At 36.8% G+C, this 21,883-nt stretch overlaps 2 protein-coding genes across 2 annotated transcripts; one reads left to right on the forward strand and one right to left on the reverse strand.

Annotated features, from left to right (window-relative positions):
• Positions 1–1,645: 1,645 nt before the first annotated feature.
• Positions 1,646–3,131, reverse strand: LOC121733018 (dynactin subunit 5). Its single transcript, XM_042123088.1, has 4 exons — positions 3,017–3,131; positions 2,688–2,875; positions 2,312–2,423; positions 1,646–1,941 (listed from the first exon to the last, which is right to left on the reverse strand). The coding sequence occupies exons 1-4, from the start codon at positions 3,062–3,064 to the stop codon at positions 1,738–1,740; spliced, it is 552 nt and encodes a 183-aa protein (XP_041979022.1). The 5' UTR covers positions 3,065–3,131; the 3' UTR covers positions 1,646–1,737.
• Positions 3,132–5,910: 2,779 nt separating this feature from the next.
• Positions 5,911–21,385, forward strand: LOC121733017. Its single transcript, XM_042123087.1, has 8 exons — positions 5,911–5,989; positions 6,634–6,718; positions 8,370–8,477; positions 9,102–9,197; positions 12,565–12,635; positions 18,016–18,124; positions 19,201–19,339; positions 21,223–21,385. The coding sequence occupies exons 1-8, from the start codon at positions 5,927–5,929 to the stop codon at positions 21,371–21,373; spliced, it is 822 nt and encodes a 273-aa protein (XP_041979021.1). The 5' UTR covers positions 5,911–5,926; the 3' UTR covers positions 21,374–21,385.
• The last annotated feature ends 498 nt before the right edge of the window (positions 21,386–21,883 follow it).

Below are 21,883 nucleotides of genomic sequence, written 5' to 3' on the forward strand. Positions count from 1 at the left end.
AACTGTAACTTTAACTTTGACTACTAACTTAACTTTAACTATTAAAAATGGACGCCATCAAGACGCCATATCCATAACCATAGAGCTCGACAAGGTTTTAAATGCACGTGGCGAAAAAAGCAACTAACGCTGTTATCATACAAAAACGCCATTTTTGACAGTTCTCCTTTACTAGCAGCGCCCCCGCCCACGCGCATTTATAACCTTGTTGGATCAGCTGTCATCTGTCAATTTCTCCAGGCAAAATTAAATAAAAGCGTTCATTGCTGCACGAACATTTATTATTCGCGAGGCGCGTAGGCATAGTTCAAAATACGCGCCAGGCTCTCGCACGATTTTAAACCCTACCCTGTTAAGGATAAATTAAAGTTAAATTTACCTTTTACTATAACCATAAATTTAACTTTACCCACGCCTCTGGTGCAACCCAGTCTAAGTTGTCTTAATTATAATATTTTAAGTCCTTTTACTTAAACCAGCTTTTATTGGTATTTTAAGTTGAGAAAGAAAGGTTAAAAATTAAAAGCCAGTTGTAAATAATGCATTTCTTTATAACATTACTCCACAGTCCACATATAACAATACCAATCATTAATCTAATGCTGGCACTTCACATGGCTATTTGTATTTGCTGCTATTGGCTATTTGTTGCATTTGGCAAAATTATTGACGTATAATCGTTTGCGTGTATTTTATAAAATTACTCCTGCTTAACTGGCCTGGTTTCATTGAAACCAGAGTGCTCTTGTATAATAATTGCGCACACACTTGGGCGCTATAAAATTACTCCTGCGTAACACGGCCTGGTTTCAAAACGCATCGTGGCCGTTTTCATTAGGACCACAACACGAATTCGCGTCGTGGCCGTTTTTATTTATGCTCATAATGCGTTATGGTTTTACTCGGTTACCACAACGCGTTGTGGTCGAATAGCACGTCAGCCACGACACGAATATCGCTTTGTGGTATTTCTTTGATTACCAGAACGCGTCGTGGCCGTTTTCACTATTACCACAACGCGTTGTAAGCCATTTTTTCGCTCACTGAGCGTTTTCGGTCTTTGAGCGTAACATATACAAACAAGCAAATAAAGGCAAACACATGGACGTCAAATACCAAACTTTTACTTGCCTATTTGACTCCTTTGATGTGCTTCAAAAACCGACAAAGGTATGGATACGTGTGTATTAATATTTTGGTATTGGTTATATTTGCCAAATAGGCCAATACTTTGTCAAACATACCGTCTACACATGGTGATTGTTTGGCGAATACGTCAAATACGCAAATACAAATAGCCATGTGAAATGCCAGCATAAGACCAAAGGTTTGTTTAGGTACTTACATTAGGTGATTCCTACTGATATAGCATAGCAGTCTGGCCCCAGCTTCATTATAATATTAACATTATTTTCTACCTACAAGGTAAAAGATTATATTGAATGCACCATACCAATGAAGTTGGGCCTGTTTAGATCTTTTTGCTACTTATCAATACAAATCAACAATTTCTTACATTACTTAAACTTTAAAGTGAGAATATACAAAAAAATATATTTTATTATTAAGTTTAACTTATTTATTTTTTACTTTAATCCTAAACATGATATTATTTTTAGAATGTATATAAGCATAATGTATTTAATAATAATAATACATATTTATTGCAACCACACAGGTCACATCTTTAAATAAAGTTGCAATAAAAAGAGCAAATTTGCAAAAACCTATTTTATATTAGTTTACTGCAGTGGTTGGAAGAAAATGTTGATAGTAACTTTTGGTGTATTCCGTCATCAGATCTGGCATTGCTTCAGGTAGTGTTGTGATGAGTCGTGCAGGACTTCCTGAATATCGTGCAAAAGATGGAACAACCGTCTCAGCCGGCAAAACAGAGTTGTCTTCAATCATACAACAGTCTTTTAGCACACACCTTCTTCCCTGAAATGGAAAAAATTAAAACTATCACAACTTTTCTTATGTGTCTTTAGGTAAAGAGTCATAAATGCTAGAATATAAATAATTTGAAAAAGTTAAAATATTTTTTGTGAAATGATCAGAGATTTTGAAATAAAACTACCAATATAAATAATTTAACATTTTTTTCAATCTTTAGAAGCTACAAGCATGAACTCATTTTGTTTTTTTAAAATTAATTCTTTCATTGAGCACTTAAACCCGTTGATCGAGGAAAAACGAGACACAATAGAAATTCTATTGTGTCTCTATTAATACCCTGCACAAGTGACTGGTGACATGCACTGCATACTAATTTTTATCAGATGTAATTCAATGTGTTAGCAATACTTACTATAACAACATTCTTTCCAATATAAACATAAGAGCCAACCACGGCAGCATTGACAACTGTGTTCTCTCCCACAAACACATGGTCACCCATTTGTAGGGGGAAAAATGCAACTCTGAAAATTGTAATTTATACTTGTGTGATGGTCATACAACATAATATTTTGGTTTCTATTTTGGCATTTAAATGGTGAGGGTAAAACTTGTGCCGCAAAAACTAAAGTTTGTTTATTTATATCTCAGGCACTATGAAAGTTAACAGTGAATCTAGCAAGCAGCAGTACACATTCTTTCTGTTGCATTCAGTTAATTTATTGTGGAAACAAACAGTACATACTGAAGTTTTGATTCATGCAAAGTTTTAGGATTTAATTACTTACCCTTTACTAAACTTTTTGAATGGTGGTCTGATTACCGATCCTTTACTTATAATACAGAATCTCCCTGTTTTAACATTAGCCAGGTCTCCTCTGATGATTGCGTCGCTCTGGACAATAACTTTACCGTGTAATACAATGTTTTGAGATCCACACAACACAGTCTGTCGACTTACTTTGTTTCCAGACGCCTGAAAAGTAAAATGATAGCATGTGAAAATAAATGATATTTTCATAAAGTTCGAGGGTGTCAAAATTGGAAGAGATTGTTAATTGAATTTATTTAAGGGATAGCAATCAATTACAGTTACTAGGATTTGTTATTTACATACAGTTTCCACATATTCGGATTTATTGTAATAGGTGTCTTGTAACTCCATTTTTTTATATTTTTTCTACGAGAACTAGAGAACTTCTTTATTGTATACTAAAATATAAACTTTAAAAATGTGTTATTAGAAGCAATTTTTCATCATTTTAAATTAATATAAAAAAATATTACAGAAATTTATATTTTTTACTTGAGTGACGTCATATTACGATTAAATGACAAGTGACATTGACGTCTGTCAGCACTCAACAGACAGTTGACAACTTTTTTTTTCAATTTGTGTTTTAAAAAGCACAGTGTCAACTCTCAAGACGTTAAAGAGGGTAAAAAAAGTTTTAGCATTATTTTCCCAAATACGCAAATAATAACAATAATAATTGTTGAGCAAACTATTAAAGTCTAAATAACAAATGAAAATTGCAATTTAACCACTTTCCTACATCTTTTTTAGATTTATTAGACCATTCACCTACCTGCACCTACCAAACTTCGTATACTTCGTGCTCCCAGATGTAAACTATAATTATTTTTGCATATTTTGTATTGAAATGCTATAAATGCTAATAATATAATATTATAAAGCAGTCGATTTTAAAAACCTATTATTGGGCCAAAACCTTCGGACAGTTTGTTCACAAGAAGAAGTAGAAGTAAAAGGCGCTAAAATTCAAATAAATTTGCCGCGTTCTTTTGTGATTTGCACTGCTGGAATTTTTCAACAAATCTTTTACATTTTGTAATTTGTAATAATTATTTTATTTGAATAAACTAAAACTTATTGGTAGTGTTATAATGGATAGATACATTATTCGAGACAAGAAGTTACTGGGTAAGTAACTCTTCTTTCTGTGAAAAGTTTGCAAATACATCATATTTTAATAATTTTCAAAATCATCTTAGATATGACTAAACGTAGGAGTGGACTAAACGAAATAAGACGCTAACATCTTTAGTATTTACGATGCGTTGTCGCAACTCGCATTGGAAATTTCCACGATGCGTTCTGAGCTGTAGATTTTATTTTTTACAATGCGACGACAGTCGCCACAACAGCCCCGGATCTTCAATTTTTTTCAGGCGGGGCAAAAACTGAAAAATGCCACCCCCCACGGGCGTATATACCCCCCCCCCTCCCTTATCAAAGCTATATAGCTTTGATAAGGGGGGGGGGGGGGTCCCTAACTTAAAAAAGCGGCCAAGTGCGAGTTGGACTCGCCCATGAAGGGTTCTGCAGCAGCCTAAATACCTACTCTGCCTACGGACACGCTCCACAGTATAATTTTTTTTATTATAATATTGTAAATAGAAAAAAAATACAATATGTACCTCGCCCATGACAATCGATGACAATAATATTATATTGTCGATTGGACAAGTAAGATGGATAGTAAAGTGGGGGGTCCGGTCCCCCCCCCCCCCCCCTTATATACGCCCATGCCGCCCCCCCTACCTACTTATATTTATTTTCACCTTTATCATCCATGATATAATTTCAGCTATCAATATTATGTAGGATATATAATATAATTAACAGGGTAGGGTTTAAAAGCGTGCGAGAGCCGGGCGCGTATTTTGAACTATGCCTACGCGCCTCGCGAATAAGAAATGTTCGTGCAGCACGTCTCACTCCGCAGTCCGCGCTCAGGGTATCGGCCAAGTTGATATGGCCATGAAATTGCTGTACTTGTGCTATTATATATTTTATTACGTGGTCAATGATGAGTTGGCCATTGGTCCGTGAAGTATGAATTTGGCCGCCCTCTGAATTTGCCGCCCGGGGCACAGACCTCGGCTTGCCCCCCCCCCTAGATCCGGGGCTGCGCCACAACGCAATGTTTTAATGGCCTGGCCCTCACACAATATTCCCACTATCAATCGAAGAAACAACAACCACCCCATAGCTATAAAAACGACTTTATCTATCATAAATGCATAATAATATCGTGAAACTTTCTTTCAGAGCCGCAGGGAAATCAAATGATTTCGTTCACGGCGACTAGTGCAGGAAATATTATACCGTAAGTTGCCGTATTCACTACTGCAGTGTTTTTCAACCTTTTTGACAATGCGACCCCATGGTATGAAAAAATATTTTGCTACTCTATAATCTATATTCTATAGATATTATACATAATAAATTAATGTAAGTATGTACTTAATAATATGTTTAAAATTTAAGTAAGTAATAAAAATTTGTAAAAAATCTCCTTCTCAATATTATGTTTAATCAAGTTACATTGTTTTTTACTGAAATAAGAACTATTTCAGTAAAAAACAATAGTTAAATAGTTCTTTCAACCTGTGGCCCTACAGAAGCTTCACAAACCCTTAAGGCGCGGCGCGGCGGCCCAGGGGAGCGACCCACAGGTTGACAAACAGTGTGCTACTGAATCTCTCTAGGGAGCGTATTCTATTTCTATCAGTAGACGATTTGATATTTAACTGCCATAAATATAAAGTCTTTTCATTGCTTTCCTACTGTAGACATAAACTGAGCTGTGAATAAAAAATGCACAAGAAATGTACGGAATTTATGAAGACTTGGAATAAACTTTTCAACTAAGGACGTTTTGATTTTTATGTACTTAACACAATATGTGTGAATTTAGTAATCCATACATACTTATAAATGCGAAAATGTGTCTGTTTGTCTGTCTGTTACCTCTTCACGTCCAAACCGCTGAACCGATTTTGAATTCCGAGAAAGGACATATAATACTTTCATTCTAGAAAAATGTGTACGGTTCTCACGCGATAACCAAATTTTGGCGCAACTGAGTTAAATTAATTTACTTAAACAAAATGTTAAGAGTTAGTGCAATAACTGCAATTTATTATTACTAAAGTAATTATTACTATTTATATTTTTTTACTTTTCTTTTTTTTAAGTCCATGTAACGTGTATGGGACCATGGTACAAGACAGCCCGCGTATGCAATATTCGCCGTATATAGGCATTCCGCATCAATCTAACGTAAGTAGGATGGTAAAACACATCTGTATTTACCGAAGGTGGGTTATGTTTTTGAGATCTGTGTTTTTTTTAACTAGAAGTAAAACCTCAGAACAGTGAAATAAGAGTAAAACCGATTTTTGCAATTTTAAAGAAGTGAACCAGCAAGCGAGTAGACGGATCAACTTATTATTATCACCTTAGTAATGCGATTGCCGTCGGTCTACATGGTTTTCCACAATGTTTTTTTTAATGAAATAAAGGGGCAAACAAGCAAACGGATCACCTGATGGAAAGCAACTTCTGTCGCCCATGGACACTCGCAGCTGCAGGTGCGTTGCCGGCCTTTCAACAGGTAATAGGGTAATAGGGGAGGGAAGGGAAGGGAAAGGGGTAGGGGATTGGGCCTCCGGTAAACTCACTCACTCGGCGAAACACAGCGCAAACGCTGCTTCACGCCGGTTTTCTGTGAGCCCGGGGAAATTCTCCGGTCGTGCCGAAGCATGGCTCTCGCACGTCAAAAATGTGGCATAGGCAGCATAAGATTTTTAAAATGAATAAAAGAAAGCTAATTTCCAAATTTATTGTTTGTCATGGGTACATTAACAGTACTGTAGGAGTTTTTGTTTTAAAGTAAATATTATTAACATGTTTTTTTGTTGCAGATGCAGCCACAGAATATAGGTAGAGCAGTGTCCAGCATTGATCCTAGATACCTTTCTGCATATGAGACTCCAACAGTGACTTACGGTAAGTAGACACAATCTCAATGCCTAGATAAGTGCACCAGATTAAAAAAATACGCGTGACACTCGGGGACTGCCGCGGTAAAGCTATTGCATAGCATCGCCGAAGTCTGCTGAACTATAATAATGCCGCACCGCTGTGTCGGTTGGAGTGGGGGGGGGGGGGGGGGGGGTGTAAGTGTCTAAACCATAAAGTTAATATACCTAGCGGAATAGTAACACTGCGTGGTAAAAAGAGACTTGTGATACATGACAGCAGCACTCTTTTTATGACGTCCAGTCGGCACGTGCCGCATATTGACAATTTAATCTCATAGAATTCATGTTCAATCATGCTTGTGTAAGTGTATACGTACACATATTTTTCACACAGATGAAAAACAATTTCGGTTACGTTTGACAGCTCGAGATTGTTGCTCTATTCCGCTAGGTATATTAACTTTATGGTCTAAACACACCATGCCGAAGTTCCGCGGTGGAAGTTCGGCATGATTACGTCAGCAATGTCATACGCATACAATATAACGCGACGGAATTTCGGCATGATGTGTCATCGGTAATTTAATTTAATTCCGTCGCGTCATATTGTATGCGTTTGACATTGCTGACGTAATCATGCGGAATTTCCGCCGCGGAACTTCGGCATAGTGTGTTTAGACGCGATTCATTTTCGTCACGGAATATCTTGATTCGGTCGCCGCTAATAGCTTAAAAAAACTTAATTCCTTCAAGAATTTTTCATAGCATGGATGGATGCGAAACAGCCGGCTTGATACCGGTCTTTATAATTCGGCCACCTGCAAAATAATTCTTGGATGATATTGACAGAAGGATGTTTGTGAAACAGCTGCCTCTAAAGTTTTAATTTACAGGTGGCACTGTAGTACTAAGTCGCCCTCTTAAGAGGACGACTAACCCAAAAAATCAAACAGCATCCTTCTCTCTTCACACTCACGCCCGTCTTCCATATGCCAGGTGAAAAAGGACGACGCGGGTTCATGGCCAAATTAGTTTTTTCTCAATAGCTCGATATATATACAACATTTTAAAAATCCGCTTGGTCAGTTTCTCAATGATATAATTTTATACAATGTTTTAAAATATAAACTTAGTTCAATGCACGATTATAGCAATAAATGAAAAATTAGATGCACCTTTGTGATTTTTTTTCTATCGAGAAAATTTTAAGATATCGTTTTTGCTCAGATCGGATTCTTAGAAATGTAATGTAGTATCTAATTTTAGAAAATGAAACAATTCGGGGCTTATTTTCAAGTATAAAAATGAATTATAAAATCGAAAATTTTGGGTTAGTCGCGTCGGTAAGGCGCTTAAACATCCTTTTCATATTTTAAACCAAATAACTTTCTACTACGATGAATTTTTTTGATCTGTCGTAAAAGTAATAGTATGAACTCTGTCGTAAAAGTAATAGTTTTCTAACCAAAGAGTTCATACAAGTCCTCTAGACATATCTAAGGTCGGCAACGCATTTGCAGCTCTTTTGATATCGCGAGTGTCCATGAGCGACGGTTGTTGCTTTCTATCAGGCGACCCGTTTGCTCGTTCGTTTACCCCTTATTTTATATAAAAAAAATTATATAGTGATAACACTATATAATTTTTTTTATATTTTATATTAGGTTATTTTTCAGGTCAACAGAATATGCCTAGGGAGAATTCAGCATTTACAGATTACCAAAGCCGCGTTTTTGTTGGTCCAGACCGAGTAGAAAATAAGCATTATCCACAACATCCGTATGGTAACTGCTTATAAGCCATTTTCTATTTTATGGAGTGCACAACTAATTAATTATTAAGAGGATACACCAGGGGCTAAAGAAATAAAAAAAAAGTACGTGTAATATCTATAGCTGTCTCCTTTACCTCAAGCCTATACCGCAGAACGCGATAGAGACAACTGCAGAAAATCCAGAAAATCAACGATTCGTTGTCCCCTGATTCCTTCTCCAAAACTTAACCGATTTAAGTACTTTTTTCATTAAAGATTAAAAAAAGGCTTGAGCTGTGTTCCTATGTTTTGCTTTTTTTTGTATAATCTAGCCAAATCTGTTTTCTGGACGTTTGAACACAGCGGAAAATCTGGCCATTTTTTTAGGTTTTTGAACGTTCATATCTTATTTAATAATTAAATTATGAAAAAAAAAGAAAACATAGGGACATTGTATTAGTGGCCGTAGATATTCAAGAAAAAAATTATAACTCTACCGGCATTATCCAGGGAGGAAACAGGGGACAACGTTTGTATGGAAAAAATGGCGGTGTGGTATCCTCTTAATCACTAGCTGAAGTTGTTTTTTTTTATATGTTTACCTTCTATCGAGTGCTTAGATAAATAGATACAATTGAGTAAAATAATTTTATAGGTATGCAATCTGCACCGATAAAACCACCTGCCCCAGAAAGAACTATGATGAAGAATCCAATTGAAAATCAGCCAAAACAGAATATGAGAAATGTCGGTATGTAAAATAGTAGTTATTAGGAAATCCTTATTATTAGACGTTTATATTATTGCGTAATTTAATTTAAAGTGAAAAAAAAAAACAGTACGGTGAATTCAGGCTGTACTGAAAGGGCAATATTTGAGATATTAAACTATGGTTTAGTAAAACACACACATACAAAGTCCACCATTCTGATTTCTGATAATGTCTTTCGAAATTGTTGCTATTTGCGATGCTAACAAGCTGGGCTCACTTTAAACATTTTTTAAAACAAACGTAGATGCACGTACATTTTGGAACTTAATTTACATAATATTATAAGAATACTTACTATCACTTTTACAAATTTCAGCTCTATTGCCAGCGACGAGGCGAGCACTTTCAGTGTCATATGATTTTAAACTTTATCTTCATTATTGTAATACATAGTATCGCTTGAGAAATCGCGGCCACGAGCGGCCGCGGGAGGCCGTAAAGACGTCTCAAGCGATACTATGTATTACAATAATGAAGATAAAGTTTAAAATCATATGACACTGAAAGTGCCCGTCTCGCCGCTGCCATTCCGGTAAAGCGCGGCCCTAAAAACTGAGTTCTATTATAAACAAGCCCTTCTTTAATTGTAATCACACAAAACGACGAACGTTAAAATAAATATACACCCAAGCACATAAGCAATCAAAAATCTACAAGTTAATATCAAGTAACACCATAACTTTTAATTATTTCACTATTCGCCAATTCCATCTGAACTTTCATTAACTTCTTGGTCAGCCAACTCGAGTTCAAATAAAACATTTTCAACTAATAACGACGACCGTGGTAAGTTTTTGAAATTGGAAACTGCAATTTTACTTTTACTTTGAAAGTAATTAACTTAAAATCTTTTCTGGTGTAATAGGTATTAGGTATTTAGTGTGAACAGCAATAAATTGATATAATATTGATTGAACATAACATAATTATAATGATTAAAACTTATATTTTAAATTAATATTATACATTTCTTCGCTTCGGCGTAGCTTCTACGTCACGACGCAGTACGCTTCAGCGTTATAGCTTCTACATTACGGCGTAGCTTCTACGTTACGGCGTAGCTTCTACGTTACTGAGTAGCTTCTACGTTACGGCGTAGCTTCTACGTTACGGCGTAGCTTCTACGTTACGGCGTAGCTTCTATGCTACAGCGTTACTTCTAGGTTACCTACGTTTATCTCATCTACTTACTACTATATGTATTATGTTTTGGCCCTCTAAAACAGTAGCAGGCTAAAAATTAAAAACTCTCCTACATTATACTCGTATTTTCCGTTAATAATGGGAATTAATGCTATTTTTTGTTAATTTCATTAACATGCTAATTTTGATGTCACAGCATGCTAAGTATTATTGCTTTGCTATTTGTCAAAAACGAGGCATCGTGAATTATGGGTTCGCATCGCACCGCTCGCGTCGAGTATTATTTCGCGTCGAGTGAAAAATAACAATTCATTAACAGTTAGCACCGCGGTGCGAAACAGCGCGGACGTGATTTTTTCATGATCGCTGACTATTGCTACGCACGATAATATTAGCAATCGTATTTTTTAGCAAGTACTATTAATTTAGGTATTGCTAATGGATATTTTACAATTAATTTTGAATGCTAATGCTATTTTTACCAACACTATTTTCCGTTATTATCTTCAATGAAACTCGTAAGTGTATTTGGTCGTGGCGCCTACGGGCACTCCTCATTATCTCAGATTTTATTAAAATATTCATCACCACAATGACTTGACTGGATTATAATTGTTTTAAACACAATGGCACAACAACAAACATTAAAAATATAGTTTACACTTTTGTTTGAGGTTTAATATTAATTTTATTAATATTATGCTCTATAGTCTATACTATTAAATATTTATACATAATATATTTACATTTATACAGTACTTATGATTATGTTTGTTGACTATCGCGGGTCCCTAGTATCTACAATAGTATTGAGCAATATTTTATTGAACAACTTAATTGACAATAAGATTGAAAGGCGGGTGTTCAATATTAACCATAGACGGTCAATAATATTGCCCAATACGTGATATTGTACAATATAATTGATCGTCTAGGGGCTCGCTGGCATTGTGTTAGAATAGAACAAACATATTATTATATTGTCTGAAAGTGTAACGTTTATGAATGTTTTCTATACAACATAAACATTTTACAGTGATTCTGACTACAACCTAGCATTCTCATTAAATCTAAGGAAAATACATTAATTTTAAAATCACCACTAGAAAATCAATAAATCAAAAAGCTGTAGAACCGCCAATACAAACTAACCACGGCTTTTTAAATTTATTATGCCTTGCGCTGAATAATTTACGTTACATTATTATAACTTGAGCTTGATCGAAGAGATAATTGTTGGAAATTTCCTCGACATTCTAATTAATATGGAAAATGAATTATAAAAAGTAGTTTGATCGTTATAATTTAAACAAAAACGAACACTGAGCTACTAATTATTATTGGCTAACTGTTTTTATTATCAATGAACAGTTTTATAAAAAATGGAATTTATAATCACATGTTTCTGAGTGCGGCCGTAAGCCAATAATTTATTCTAACAAAATAATTCCAAATTCTACTTACCTGAAAAGATTACTTTGATATTATGCGAAAGAAGTATCGCCTAGCTCATTTTCTTATGTATGTGTGAGTCAAACTTGCGACTACGACGCAGAGTAGCGTAGTTAGATGCTAACGTGTGAGTGTGTTGGTAAAAAGTGCATGTTTGTGTTTTGTGGTTTGTAAACAGTTTACACTTTACATTGCATCGTGACGGGACGATGCGATGTGTTTTTAATTGAGTTTAAATTAAATCCAATACTGAACTTTATAGACTACACAAGAAGATACATATTGGATTGTCAGACCGCTCGCGGTCTAGGGCTGTTTGTTCCTGAGTGGCTTATTTAAAAATATCATATCTGAACGCCTAATTTACGTTTACGTTGCAATATGAATTGACCCTTATTAAGTTTTGTGTATGTGTGAGTCAAAGTCACCGAGTACAACGGAGAGTAGCGTAGTTTAATGCGAGTATGTATGTGGGTCTGTGTTTGCTTTAAGTATATATATCACAACAATAATGTTTAATCTTTTTTCAATAAGGCCTCACCTTGAAATCAGTGGGCAGCGGGGCGATGGCGGCGGCGGCGCGGGAGCGGCGTGTTCCAATGTACAGATTTTTATAGAACTGGCCTCGCGGCGAGCGGCTTTCGGCGCCACCGCCACCGCTCCCGCTCCGCTGCCCGCCCCGCTGCCCGCAAAATTCGAGGCTGAGGCCTTAGTGATCAAAGCAATGAAATAAAATATCTTCTCATTTCAGCGAACATAAAGCAAGAAGTTGATTTATCGAACGAGGAAGGGAGAGTTAAAACTAGATCAGACAAACTAAAAGTAAGTCTTTGTCTTCAGCTCCGCTCTTTTATGTGGCTCATAAAACGAAAGACATTTCAAACTGATTTAAATCCAGTTATAGTTCTTCTATTTGTAACGGATCGCTTTGTGAAGTTGAAGGAAAACGGTTTTTCCTTTTTCCTTTTCCTCAAACTGGGGCTCTTACCTCGGGAAAAGGTCAGGATCATTTCTGCAACTTACTAAGAAAATTAATTAATTTATGTGATATGCAGAAATGTTTCCGAGAACAACCTAATGGATTTTATATTCTGACAAAGTCACAGGTGAAATTTTGCGATAATAACTAAACGCCTTGCGAAATTATATTTCGCATTCAATAACGCTTAAACCAGAGTAGACAGAATTATTATGTCTATTGTGCTTAAACCGCTAAAGCAATTTTGTGATACTTTGTGTGGATTTTGAGTCTCGGATCGGACAAGAACATTGGATAATGTATTTTATCACGTACCTAATTAACTTGCTTTTTTCCGGGATAAAAAGTATCCTATATTGTTTTCCGGGAATAAAAATCTCCATCTCCAGCAAAATCGCTTTAACGGTTTAGGCGTGAAGTAATCTGACAGACCAACCTTTCGCTTTTATATTATTAATATGGATATGGATTAAGGTTTCATGGGAAGTAATTCAATAAAACATTTCCTTAGTTTATAGACGTTAATAACAATATAATGTTAAAAAAAAAAAAACTTTAATCTTGGTTAAGAAATAATTTAAATGGAATTGACTTACTAAAGTAGAAAGTTTTTTTTTTATGAAATAAGGGGGCAAACGAGCAAACGGGTCACCTGATGGAAAGCAACTTCCGTCGCCCATGGACACTCGCAGCATCAGAAGAGCTGCAAGTGCGTTGCTGACCTTTTAAGAGGGAATAGGGTAATAGGGGAGGGTAGGGAAGGGAAGGGAAGGGAATAGTTGAGGGTAGGGAAGGGAATAGGGTAGGGGTTAGGGGATTGGGCCTCCGGTAAACTCACTCACTTGGCGAAACACAGCGCAAGCGCTGTTTCACGCCGGTTTTCTGTGAGAACGTGGTATTTATCCGGTCGAGCCGGCCCATTCGTGCCGAAGCATGGCTCTCCCACGTAAAGTAGAAAGTTAGATAATTACGAATTTTCCCAATTAGTTATTTGTATTAAGCCGCTTAAAATCACTTTTCGTATTGATTCTTAGAAGTCAAAATTATATTTATAAAGGTTTTCAAAGATACCTTCTATCTTTTATAAGATTGTATAACCTATTTTTGTATAAGATATTATTGCAAATATCGGGTAATAAAGAAAACCAATCATTTCCCGAGAAAAATAAAAATCATTCCGAGGTGTTTCAAATATTTTAAGGGTTTCAATCGACGACGAAGGCGATCAATCGACGTATTTTTAAGGGTTATCCTTGTATCTATTTAAAGACGAACATCTTTGAATGTATTGATTTAAAAAGGCAGTCAGATTAATTTATTCAGTTACTCTATGTAATGATATACAGTGTGTAACAAAAATAAGTGATAATACTTTAGGGTGTGTACGTGTTCCTTGTAGAGAGTTCACTGTGAAAGTAGCAGCGCTGAAAGACCAAAATTTTTTTTCACTTTTGTATGGGGAAACTCGTGACGCTCGGGCCCTTGCCCATACAAAAGTGAAAAAATGTTTTCGTCTTTCAGAGCTTCTACTTTCACAGTTAACTCTCTACAAAGAACACGTACACGCCCTAAAGTATTATCACTTATTTTTGTTACACACTGTTTACTCTCTCGCCAGTCGTGTCGGTCGTCCGTCCCACTGGGTCATGAGAGTAAAGGAATAGAGAGTGCTCTTGTGTACTGCGCACACACTTGGGCACTATAAATTACTCCTGCGTAGCTGGCCTGGTTTCAATGAAACCGGCCACCGCCACCGAAACCCGTGTGGGAGCTATTATTACTGTTGTCATTTAATAAATACAAAAATGTGTCTGTCTTTACGCTTAAACCCCTGAACCGTTTTGATAAAAATATTTAGTTTTGAGATACGGTACTTTTAGTTTCGGAAAAGGACATAAGATACCTTTAACTTAGATAAAAATTACGCGAGAAATCAAATTCCGAAAACACTTAGTATTTTTATAAAGCGAAAAATGTGAGAAACTATTTCAACATAAAACGTTTTTTGCACTATTAAAGAGTCCATAAAGACTCAAACAACCCATTAAATTGATGACGTCATAAACTTATAAACATTGTCGCAACAAAGTTACGAACGCTAATAATGTGTCAACGTGGAAATAATCGTTACCTATTAACGGTGTCTACAAGTTTTCATTTTGCTCTATTTACTCTGAATAACTATGTCGTTGACTGCATGTGGGCTGCCTGTGACACCGTAGTGTAACATGATTTATCAGAGAAGTTGATTCCTAGGCCGATGGCGGACTTAATTGTCGCGTTTAGTCAAACCTATAACAGCTAACATTGAATTAACATAAGCCGACCACATGATGTAGGTCCGTCAACTGCCTAGAAATCAATTTCCTCGATGGTATTTACAATTATGGCGAGCTTATTACATGTGTCCGACACTCTTATACATCTTTTTTTTTATAATTTCGATTCCTCACAGAATGTAGAGCTTCAATGAGGCTCTCATAAGCTATGGTTTATTCGTACAAAGTATTTACGGAGGCAGAGTCATGTTCTAGACTCTAGACGATAATCACGAATGTAATGTAGGTGATATTTAACCATGTATGCAAAAACAGCTCATTAACATCACAATATTATGTTGTGTAATTTCTTTAGCTAAAAGCACTCTCATGTATGCTAATTAAAATAATTAACTAATATATCCACATTATATACTTATACGTGGGAGAGCCATGGTTTAGCACGAATGGGCCGGCTCGACCGGAGAAATACCACGTTCTCACAGAAAACCGGCGTGAAACAGCGCTTGCGCTGTGTTTCGTCGAGTGAGTGAGTTTACCGGAGGCCCAATCCCTTACCCTATTCCCTTTCCTACCCTCCCCTATTCCCTTCCCTTCCCATCCCTACCCTCCCCTATTACCCTATTCCCTCTTAAAAGGCCGGCAACGCACATGTAGCTCTTCTGCTGCTGCGAGTGTCAATGGGCGACGGAAGTTGCTTTCCATCAGGTGACCCGTTTGCTCGTTTGCCCCCTTATTTTATAAAAAAAAAAATGTTGCAATTAAAATATGTAGATTAAATCCCTTCGGTCGTAATTTTCCTTCTTAATTGGATATTATTTTAAATAAGGGTATCTTGATTATAATAAATATTAATTACTTTCATTATAGTTACACCTTTACTTGGAGTAATTAGAAGACACTAAGGTTCGTTAAACTCAGCTCGTACCGTACTAAATTATATTTTACACGTTCTTTGCCGAGTTCTTGAAGTTAATTATAATCACGGTGTCATAGGCGGATATATCTAGAAGAGTATTCGATATTTTACATTGTTTTTTAAATTCTTGTATGGGTAGAATAAATATTTATTGTACTCGCCATTATAATATTTTCTCTGTATCGGATGCATTTTCAATGCAACTTGCGTTTTCCCGGCTTGGATTGGATGTTTTTAATACGAACTATCCTTCACCCGCGACTCCGCCTGCGTGAACACTATAATTATTTTACCAATATATTATTATGTTTGTCTAAAGACCTTTTCAAATTAAATTCAAATCTTTTCAGTAATTTTTTCGTAATTAGGTAACAAACATACAAACCTAAATTATTTCTCACACACAAACTTTCTTCTTCATAACATCAAATTTCTATTGATATTCAATATAAATAATATGATATTTAGGACTTATGTTGCACATTTTTAAAATTTACAAGCTTGTGACCTGTGACTTTATTATTATCTCGAAAATCTTTTTGCGCCGAGAAAATGCTTTTAAGCATCTTGCGGGGGATGGGGTCCTATCCGCAAGTATGTGGGTCTCTGCTGCGTCCGAAGATGGTAGTGAACGCAGCCTCTACCCACTAAAAACTCGGCGGTACTCCACTATGCGCCTTGGGCGGGCCGCGGGATCGCGTGAGCCTACACCACGACTCCGCCGGCTTCCCTTGTTGACCTACGAATATAGTATCAAATATTACATTATACCTCTTTACAAAGTACATTCATTCAAGTGAACAGCAAATACAAGAACAAACTAAAGAACTTTCCAATGAGCTACATTTCTACGTCATAAAATATAGTACTGTCCGCTGCAAAAGTCCGTTTGAAATATAGTAAGTGATGTTGGAACTATCGAGACAACCGTCAATGCAATATCCGCACCGCGCCTTTGTCTATACAACTTAGTGCCTCGGTAACTTTTATAGTCATTTATTATTGTGTTTTTTATAAAAGTAGACATAAATAATGTTTTCAAAGTTAATAATAATAATAATAATATCTATCGACGCTTCACACCACGTCAGTCTGGCCCCGTGGTAAGTACCTGAAGGACTTGTGTTACAGGTACCAGACAACGGATATATATTTAATACCTTTTATACTATACATATATTTAAGATTTTTATTATATGATACACATATTTAATACACATCCATGACCCAGGAACTTTGAAAAACTTTTTGTTCCGTCGGCGGGATTCGAACCCGCGACCCCCGGCTTGAGCTACCAACGCGCTCACCACTGAGCCACAGAGGTCGTCTAATGTATTGTATTCTTTAAAATGGTATTGGTAGTAAAATTTGACATTATGTAGTGTAATACTTTGGAAACAGGTGTTTGAAGAATAAAAATAATTCTAGCCAATATAATTATGTGGTATAAGCATCGCTCATCTTTGAGACCACTTGTCAAAATCGCCGTGTTTCTACGACCCAAAAAAGAGATCCTAAAAATTAACCGTTTCCCCTTTGCATATTATGCAGCGCTTTTTATTTACTTATTACATTTCCACAAATGTTAATCCATACTTCCATACTATCATCCATACATCCATCCTTTATAAGTGCGAAAATGTGTCTGTCTGTCTGTCACCTCCTCACGCCCAAACCACTTTACCGATTTTGCTGAAATTCGGTATGGAGTTCTCGATACTTTGAGTCCCGAGGAAGGACATAGGATACTTTTTGTCCCGGAAAATGTACGGTTCCCGCGCGATGAACGAATTTTGGCGCAACGGAGTTTCGGGCGTCATCTAGTCTAAAATGTAAACAAAAATCTAAACTCGACCAAATTAATACATTATTTTATAATGCATTTTAATACTGGAGTCTCGACACTTGAATAATCTTGGCATTATAACCGGGATTTTATTTACGTTCAGATCAAAATAAGTATCTATAATAATTGTAAAATCCCATATACCCTAGATGCCTATAACATTACACCGTTACATTTAGGAATTACACAAAATTGGCACGAAGGTATTTTCCGGGCCAGTAGAGAAGATCCTCAAATGGAATAGGGCTGTTCAAGAAATTGGAGCCGCGGTATTATTCGAGATCGTCGGTGAGTTTCTTTATTGCTTCTGAAAATCGATTCCTGTTGATGTCTGAGCTAAGAGAGTGTTAGGAGGTTATTTTACATAATAAAGCTCTTAGAATTTGGGATCACTCATAAAATCATTGCAAAATTCGATGAAATATTGATGATAAAGGTATGTGAGAACGTAGAAAATTCCTAAGATTTTAGAACCAGTCAAAAACTAATGTCAAAAGAGATGCAAGATAAAGTGTAGCAAAAACGCAACAGGCTTGATAAGATTACTGCAACACTGCACCGAATTATTGTAGCCTAAAGGCCGTTTTATATGGATAAGTAACTGACGTCAGTGCACAGCAAGACAGTGCTGACCTGCCACTGCCATCGTGTAATGTCGGCACTACATATAGGCGAACGCGTTGGCCGACGCGTTGGCCGACGCGTTGGCCGGCGCGCTGGCCCAATGTGTAGAACGGGCGAAATACCTACCGCCAACTGCCCATGCTAAGTAAAACTTGTGTTATGGCCATAACACAAGTTTTACTTAGCATGGGGTTAGACGACGTGATGTACGCTACCTAGCTTTTATACTATTGTACAGTATGTAACAAAAATAAGTGATAATACTTTAGGGTGTGTGCGTGTTCCTTGTAGAGAGTTTACTGTGAAAGTAGCAGCTTTGAAAGACGAAATTTTTTTTCACTTTTGTATGGGCAAGGGTCCGAGCGTCACGAGTTTCCCCATACAAAAGTGAAACAAAATGTTGGTCTTTTAGCGCTGCTACTTTCACAGTGAACTCTATACAAGTAACACGTACACACCCTAAAATATTATCACTTATTTTTGTTACACCCTGTATATTATTGTTTGCTTAATTAATGAAGAATTTGAATTAGAAAAAAAATATCTCTGAGTGCGGATAACAGCGGGCCCCTAGACGATCAATTTTATTGTGCAATATGACCCTTCAATTTTATTGAACAGTTTATTTGACAATTAGATTAAGCCGCGCGATGTTCAATATCAACCCTAGACGGTTAACACGTGATATTGCGCAATAAAATTGATCGTCTAGGGGCTCGCTTATTCAAATATTTTCTTAGGTAAATGCGTATCCATACGTCCTGAACATCCGTCGTCCAAAGCCCTTGTAGTACGGGATGAGAACGGCCCAGCCATGCAGGTTGTTTACCACGAGATTGACTTCCTGCTACCAGAGCTGACTGTGCCTTGTATGGTCAGGTTGGTATTCTGATGCGGTTTTGGAGATATACAGGGTGTAGTTAAACCTTCCTGCAAAAATTTTTCCAGGGCTTAGATATCTATAGGAGAGTCCATTTTACCAAAAAAAAATTGGGTATCATTTTTTTTCAATGACATACCTATTTTATCCCGTTTAAAATCGTTGCAGAACGGTCACTCGCGGCGCGGGGGAATGAGCGGGGGCGACGCGGAAAGAGGCGCGCGCGCGGGGGGACGTCACGCGCTGCCGACGCATCGTGTCCATTAATTGTAGTGTTTTTTAGGATAACTTTCGGAAGCTATTTCTCAACATTTTAGTACTGAGTGATTATAAAAGAAAAAATACGTGTATTTTTAACAAGGATCAACATATCAAAATTTGGCAGGAAGGTTTAATTGCACACTGTATCTGATTTCTTGAAAACCTCGAATTATATGTACTATCAGAGAATTTGGGGAACCAAATTCTGTGATAGTACATATAATTCGAGCTATAAGGAATTATAGGCAGATGGCGGACCTTTAAAGTAAATTGGTCGCGTTAAGTCAAACCCAACCGACCGATCACAGCTAACATTGAGTTGACATAAGCCGACCAAATGACGAGGTCTGTCAACTGCCTATTTCCTCGATGGTACCTGTATTATTGTAAAGTTTAAGAATTACTTTTTGATGCCTTTTAATAATACTTTATCTTCACGTTGGGTTATAAATCATGATAAGAATCATATTATTTGAATTGGATGACGGTCTACACTATACAGAATGCACAAAAGACCTTCTATACTTATTATTTAAAAACAAAGTCGCTTTTTTTCCTCATGTCCCTTTGTTCCCTTTAATCTTTAAAACTGCGCAACGGATTTAGATGCGGTTTTCTTCAATAGATAGAGTGATTCAAGAGGAAGGTTATAGGTATAATAACATTAATTAAATAGAGGAGAAATACTGTTATTGTTGGGGTTTCTAATGTGATGTCGTAAATATTATTTTTTTCCGCTTACATTGCAAACTCTTTATCAAAATAATGTACCAAGTATTGTACACATTGAAAAGGTCTACAGAAAACTTCGCGATGGTATAATATTATGTCTATCTCTTATGGATATCCCACAATAACATTTTTTGTCATTTACTTTTTACGACAAATAATGGCTAATTTTCGAAGCAATTTTAATAAAATATACAGCATTGATCCTTATCCAATTAAATAACTTAAATACATTGTTGATTTAATGTAGATCTATGTGGACCTTTACAGCTTAAGATTTAAATGAATAATTTCGAAGATATTACAGATTTAAAAATTGCGAGACGTAGCTTTTGCGGCGGTACCAACCAATGCGGGCCACGGGTAATAATGAATATAAGTTTCAATCATTTTTGCAGTGGCTATAAATTATAATATATTTTATACCCGATGCGAAGCCGGGGCGGGTCGCTAGTTTTAATTAAAACAGAAACCGTAGCATAGTCCTATTCAAAAATAATTAAAAGCGACACAAAGAGAACTCGTAGCTATAACTCCGTTATGTTCTAATCAACGGACCCAAATTCACTTTTCTATTTTCAGGCTACCGACCTACCCAATGATACTTGTAGTATGTTGTTTTTGTGCCTCTGTTTGTCTGTCTACTAATCTAGATGAACGTTGCATTCGATTACTAAGGAGCATTTCATTAGGTACTAAATTGGATTTGGACCGTAGCTCCGCTGCTGTGCAGTTACTAGCAATGCGGTCTCACCACAAACAGTATATTCCAGGAACTCATATAAATGTAAACATCTACTGTACATAATATATTCTTAGCAAATAAATTTTGATTTCAAATTATCACAAAGTTGTAAATATTTTTCTGACGCTTGATTTACCTTTTTTTTAGGGTAATAGGTCGTATGAAGCCCGGTACATGCAGGCTACAAGCGTTCAGCGTGCGCGCGGCTAGCGGCGACGACATAGCGACACTGCCGCGCCGCGCTGCGGTCGCCGCGCATCATGTAGCCAAACTGTGCAAGGACTTTAGACAAAATTAGACTGAACTTCCTCTTGGCTTATATTATTAATGCAAATATACAATATACTTCTTGCATTGTTATTGCAAAATTTTGGACAATTATTTGGTGTAATGTGTGGAAGATTTGAAGCCAGCTCATGCAGACTTGCAGACGCCTGCATGAGTTGGCTTCAGCGTGCGAACGTTAGCGAAGTTACCAGCGACGACATAGCGACTCTGCCGCCCCGCGCTGCTGTCGCCGCAGTAGTAGGGAGTTATTGGGCATTCTGTCCCACCTCCGTTCGCTCGCGCGCTCGCTCACTTTGGTGAAGGTGGGACAGAATGCCCAATAACTCCTGTTCGTTTATGCATCAACTGATGGTAAATGAAAGGACATGCTCACGACATGCACCTCTGTCCGCTCGCGCCCTCGCTCACTTTGGTGTGTCAGTGTGCCACTTACGTTTATGCATCAACTGATGGTAAATGAATTGACATGCTCATGACATACACCTCTGTTCGCTCACGCCCTCGCTAACTTCGGTGTGTC

Source organism: Aricia agestis, chromosome 13, assembly GCF_905147365.1.
Source record: "Aricia agestis chromosome 13, ilAriAges1.1, whole genome shotgun sequence".
NCBI lineage: Eukaryota > Metazoa > Arthropoda > Insecta > Lepidoptera > Lycaenidae > Aricia > Aricia agestis.

What these genes read in the sequence shown, in the direction of transcription:
- LOC121733018 (XM_042123088.1), bottom strand. Translation starts at nt 3,064, where the DNA reads ATGGAGTTACAAGACACCTATTACAATAAATCCGAATATGTGGAAACT. An exon ending in AATCCGAATATGTGGAAACT is followed by an intron (nt 2,876 to 3,016) that starts GTATGTAAATAA and finishes TTTACTTTTCAG; the next exon opens with GCGTCTGGAAACAAAGTAAG. An exon ending in TTGGAAAGAATGTTGTTATA is followed by an intron (nt 1,942 to 2,311) that starts GTAAGTATTGCT and finishes TTTCCATTTCAG; the next exon opens with GGAAGAAGGTGTGTGCTAAA.
- LOC121733017 (XM_042123087.1), top strand. Translation starts at nt 5,927, where the DNA reads ATGGTACAAGACAGCCCGCGTATGCAATATTCGCCGTATATAGGCATT. An exon ending in ACAGAATATGAGAAATGTCG is followed by an intron (nt 9,198 to 12,564) that starts GTATGTAAAATA and finishes TTCTCATTTCAG; the next exon opens with CGAACATAAAGCAAGAAGTT. An exon ending in CTAGATCAGACAAACTAAAA is followed by an intron (nt 12,636 to 18,015) that starts GTAAGTCTTTGT and finishes CGTTACATTTAG; the next exon opens with GAATTACACAAAATTGGCAC.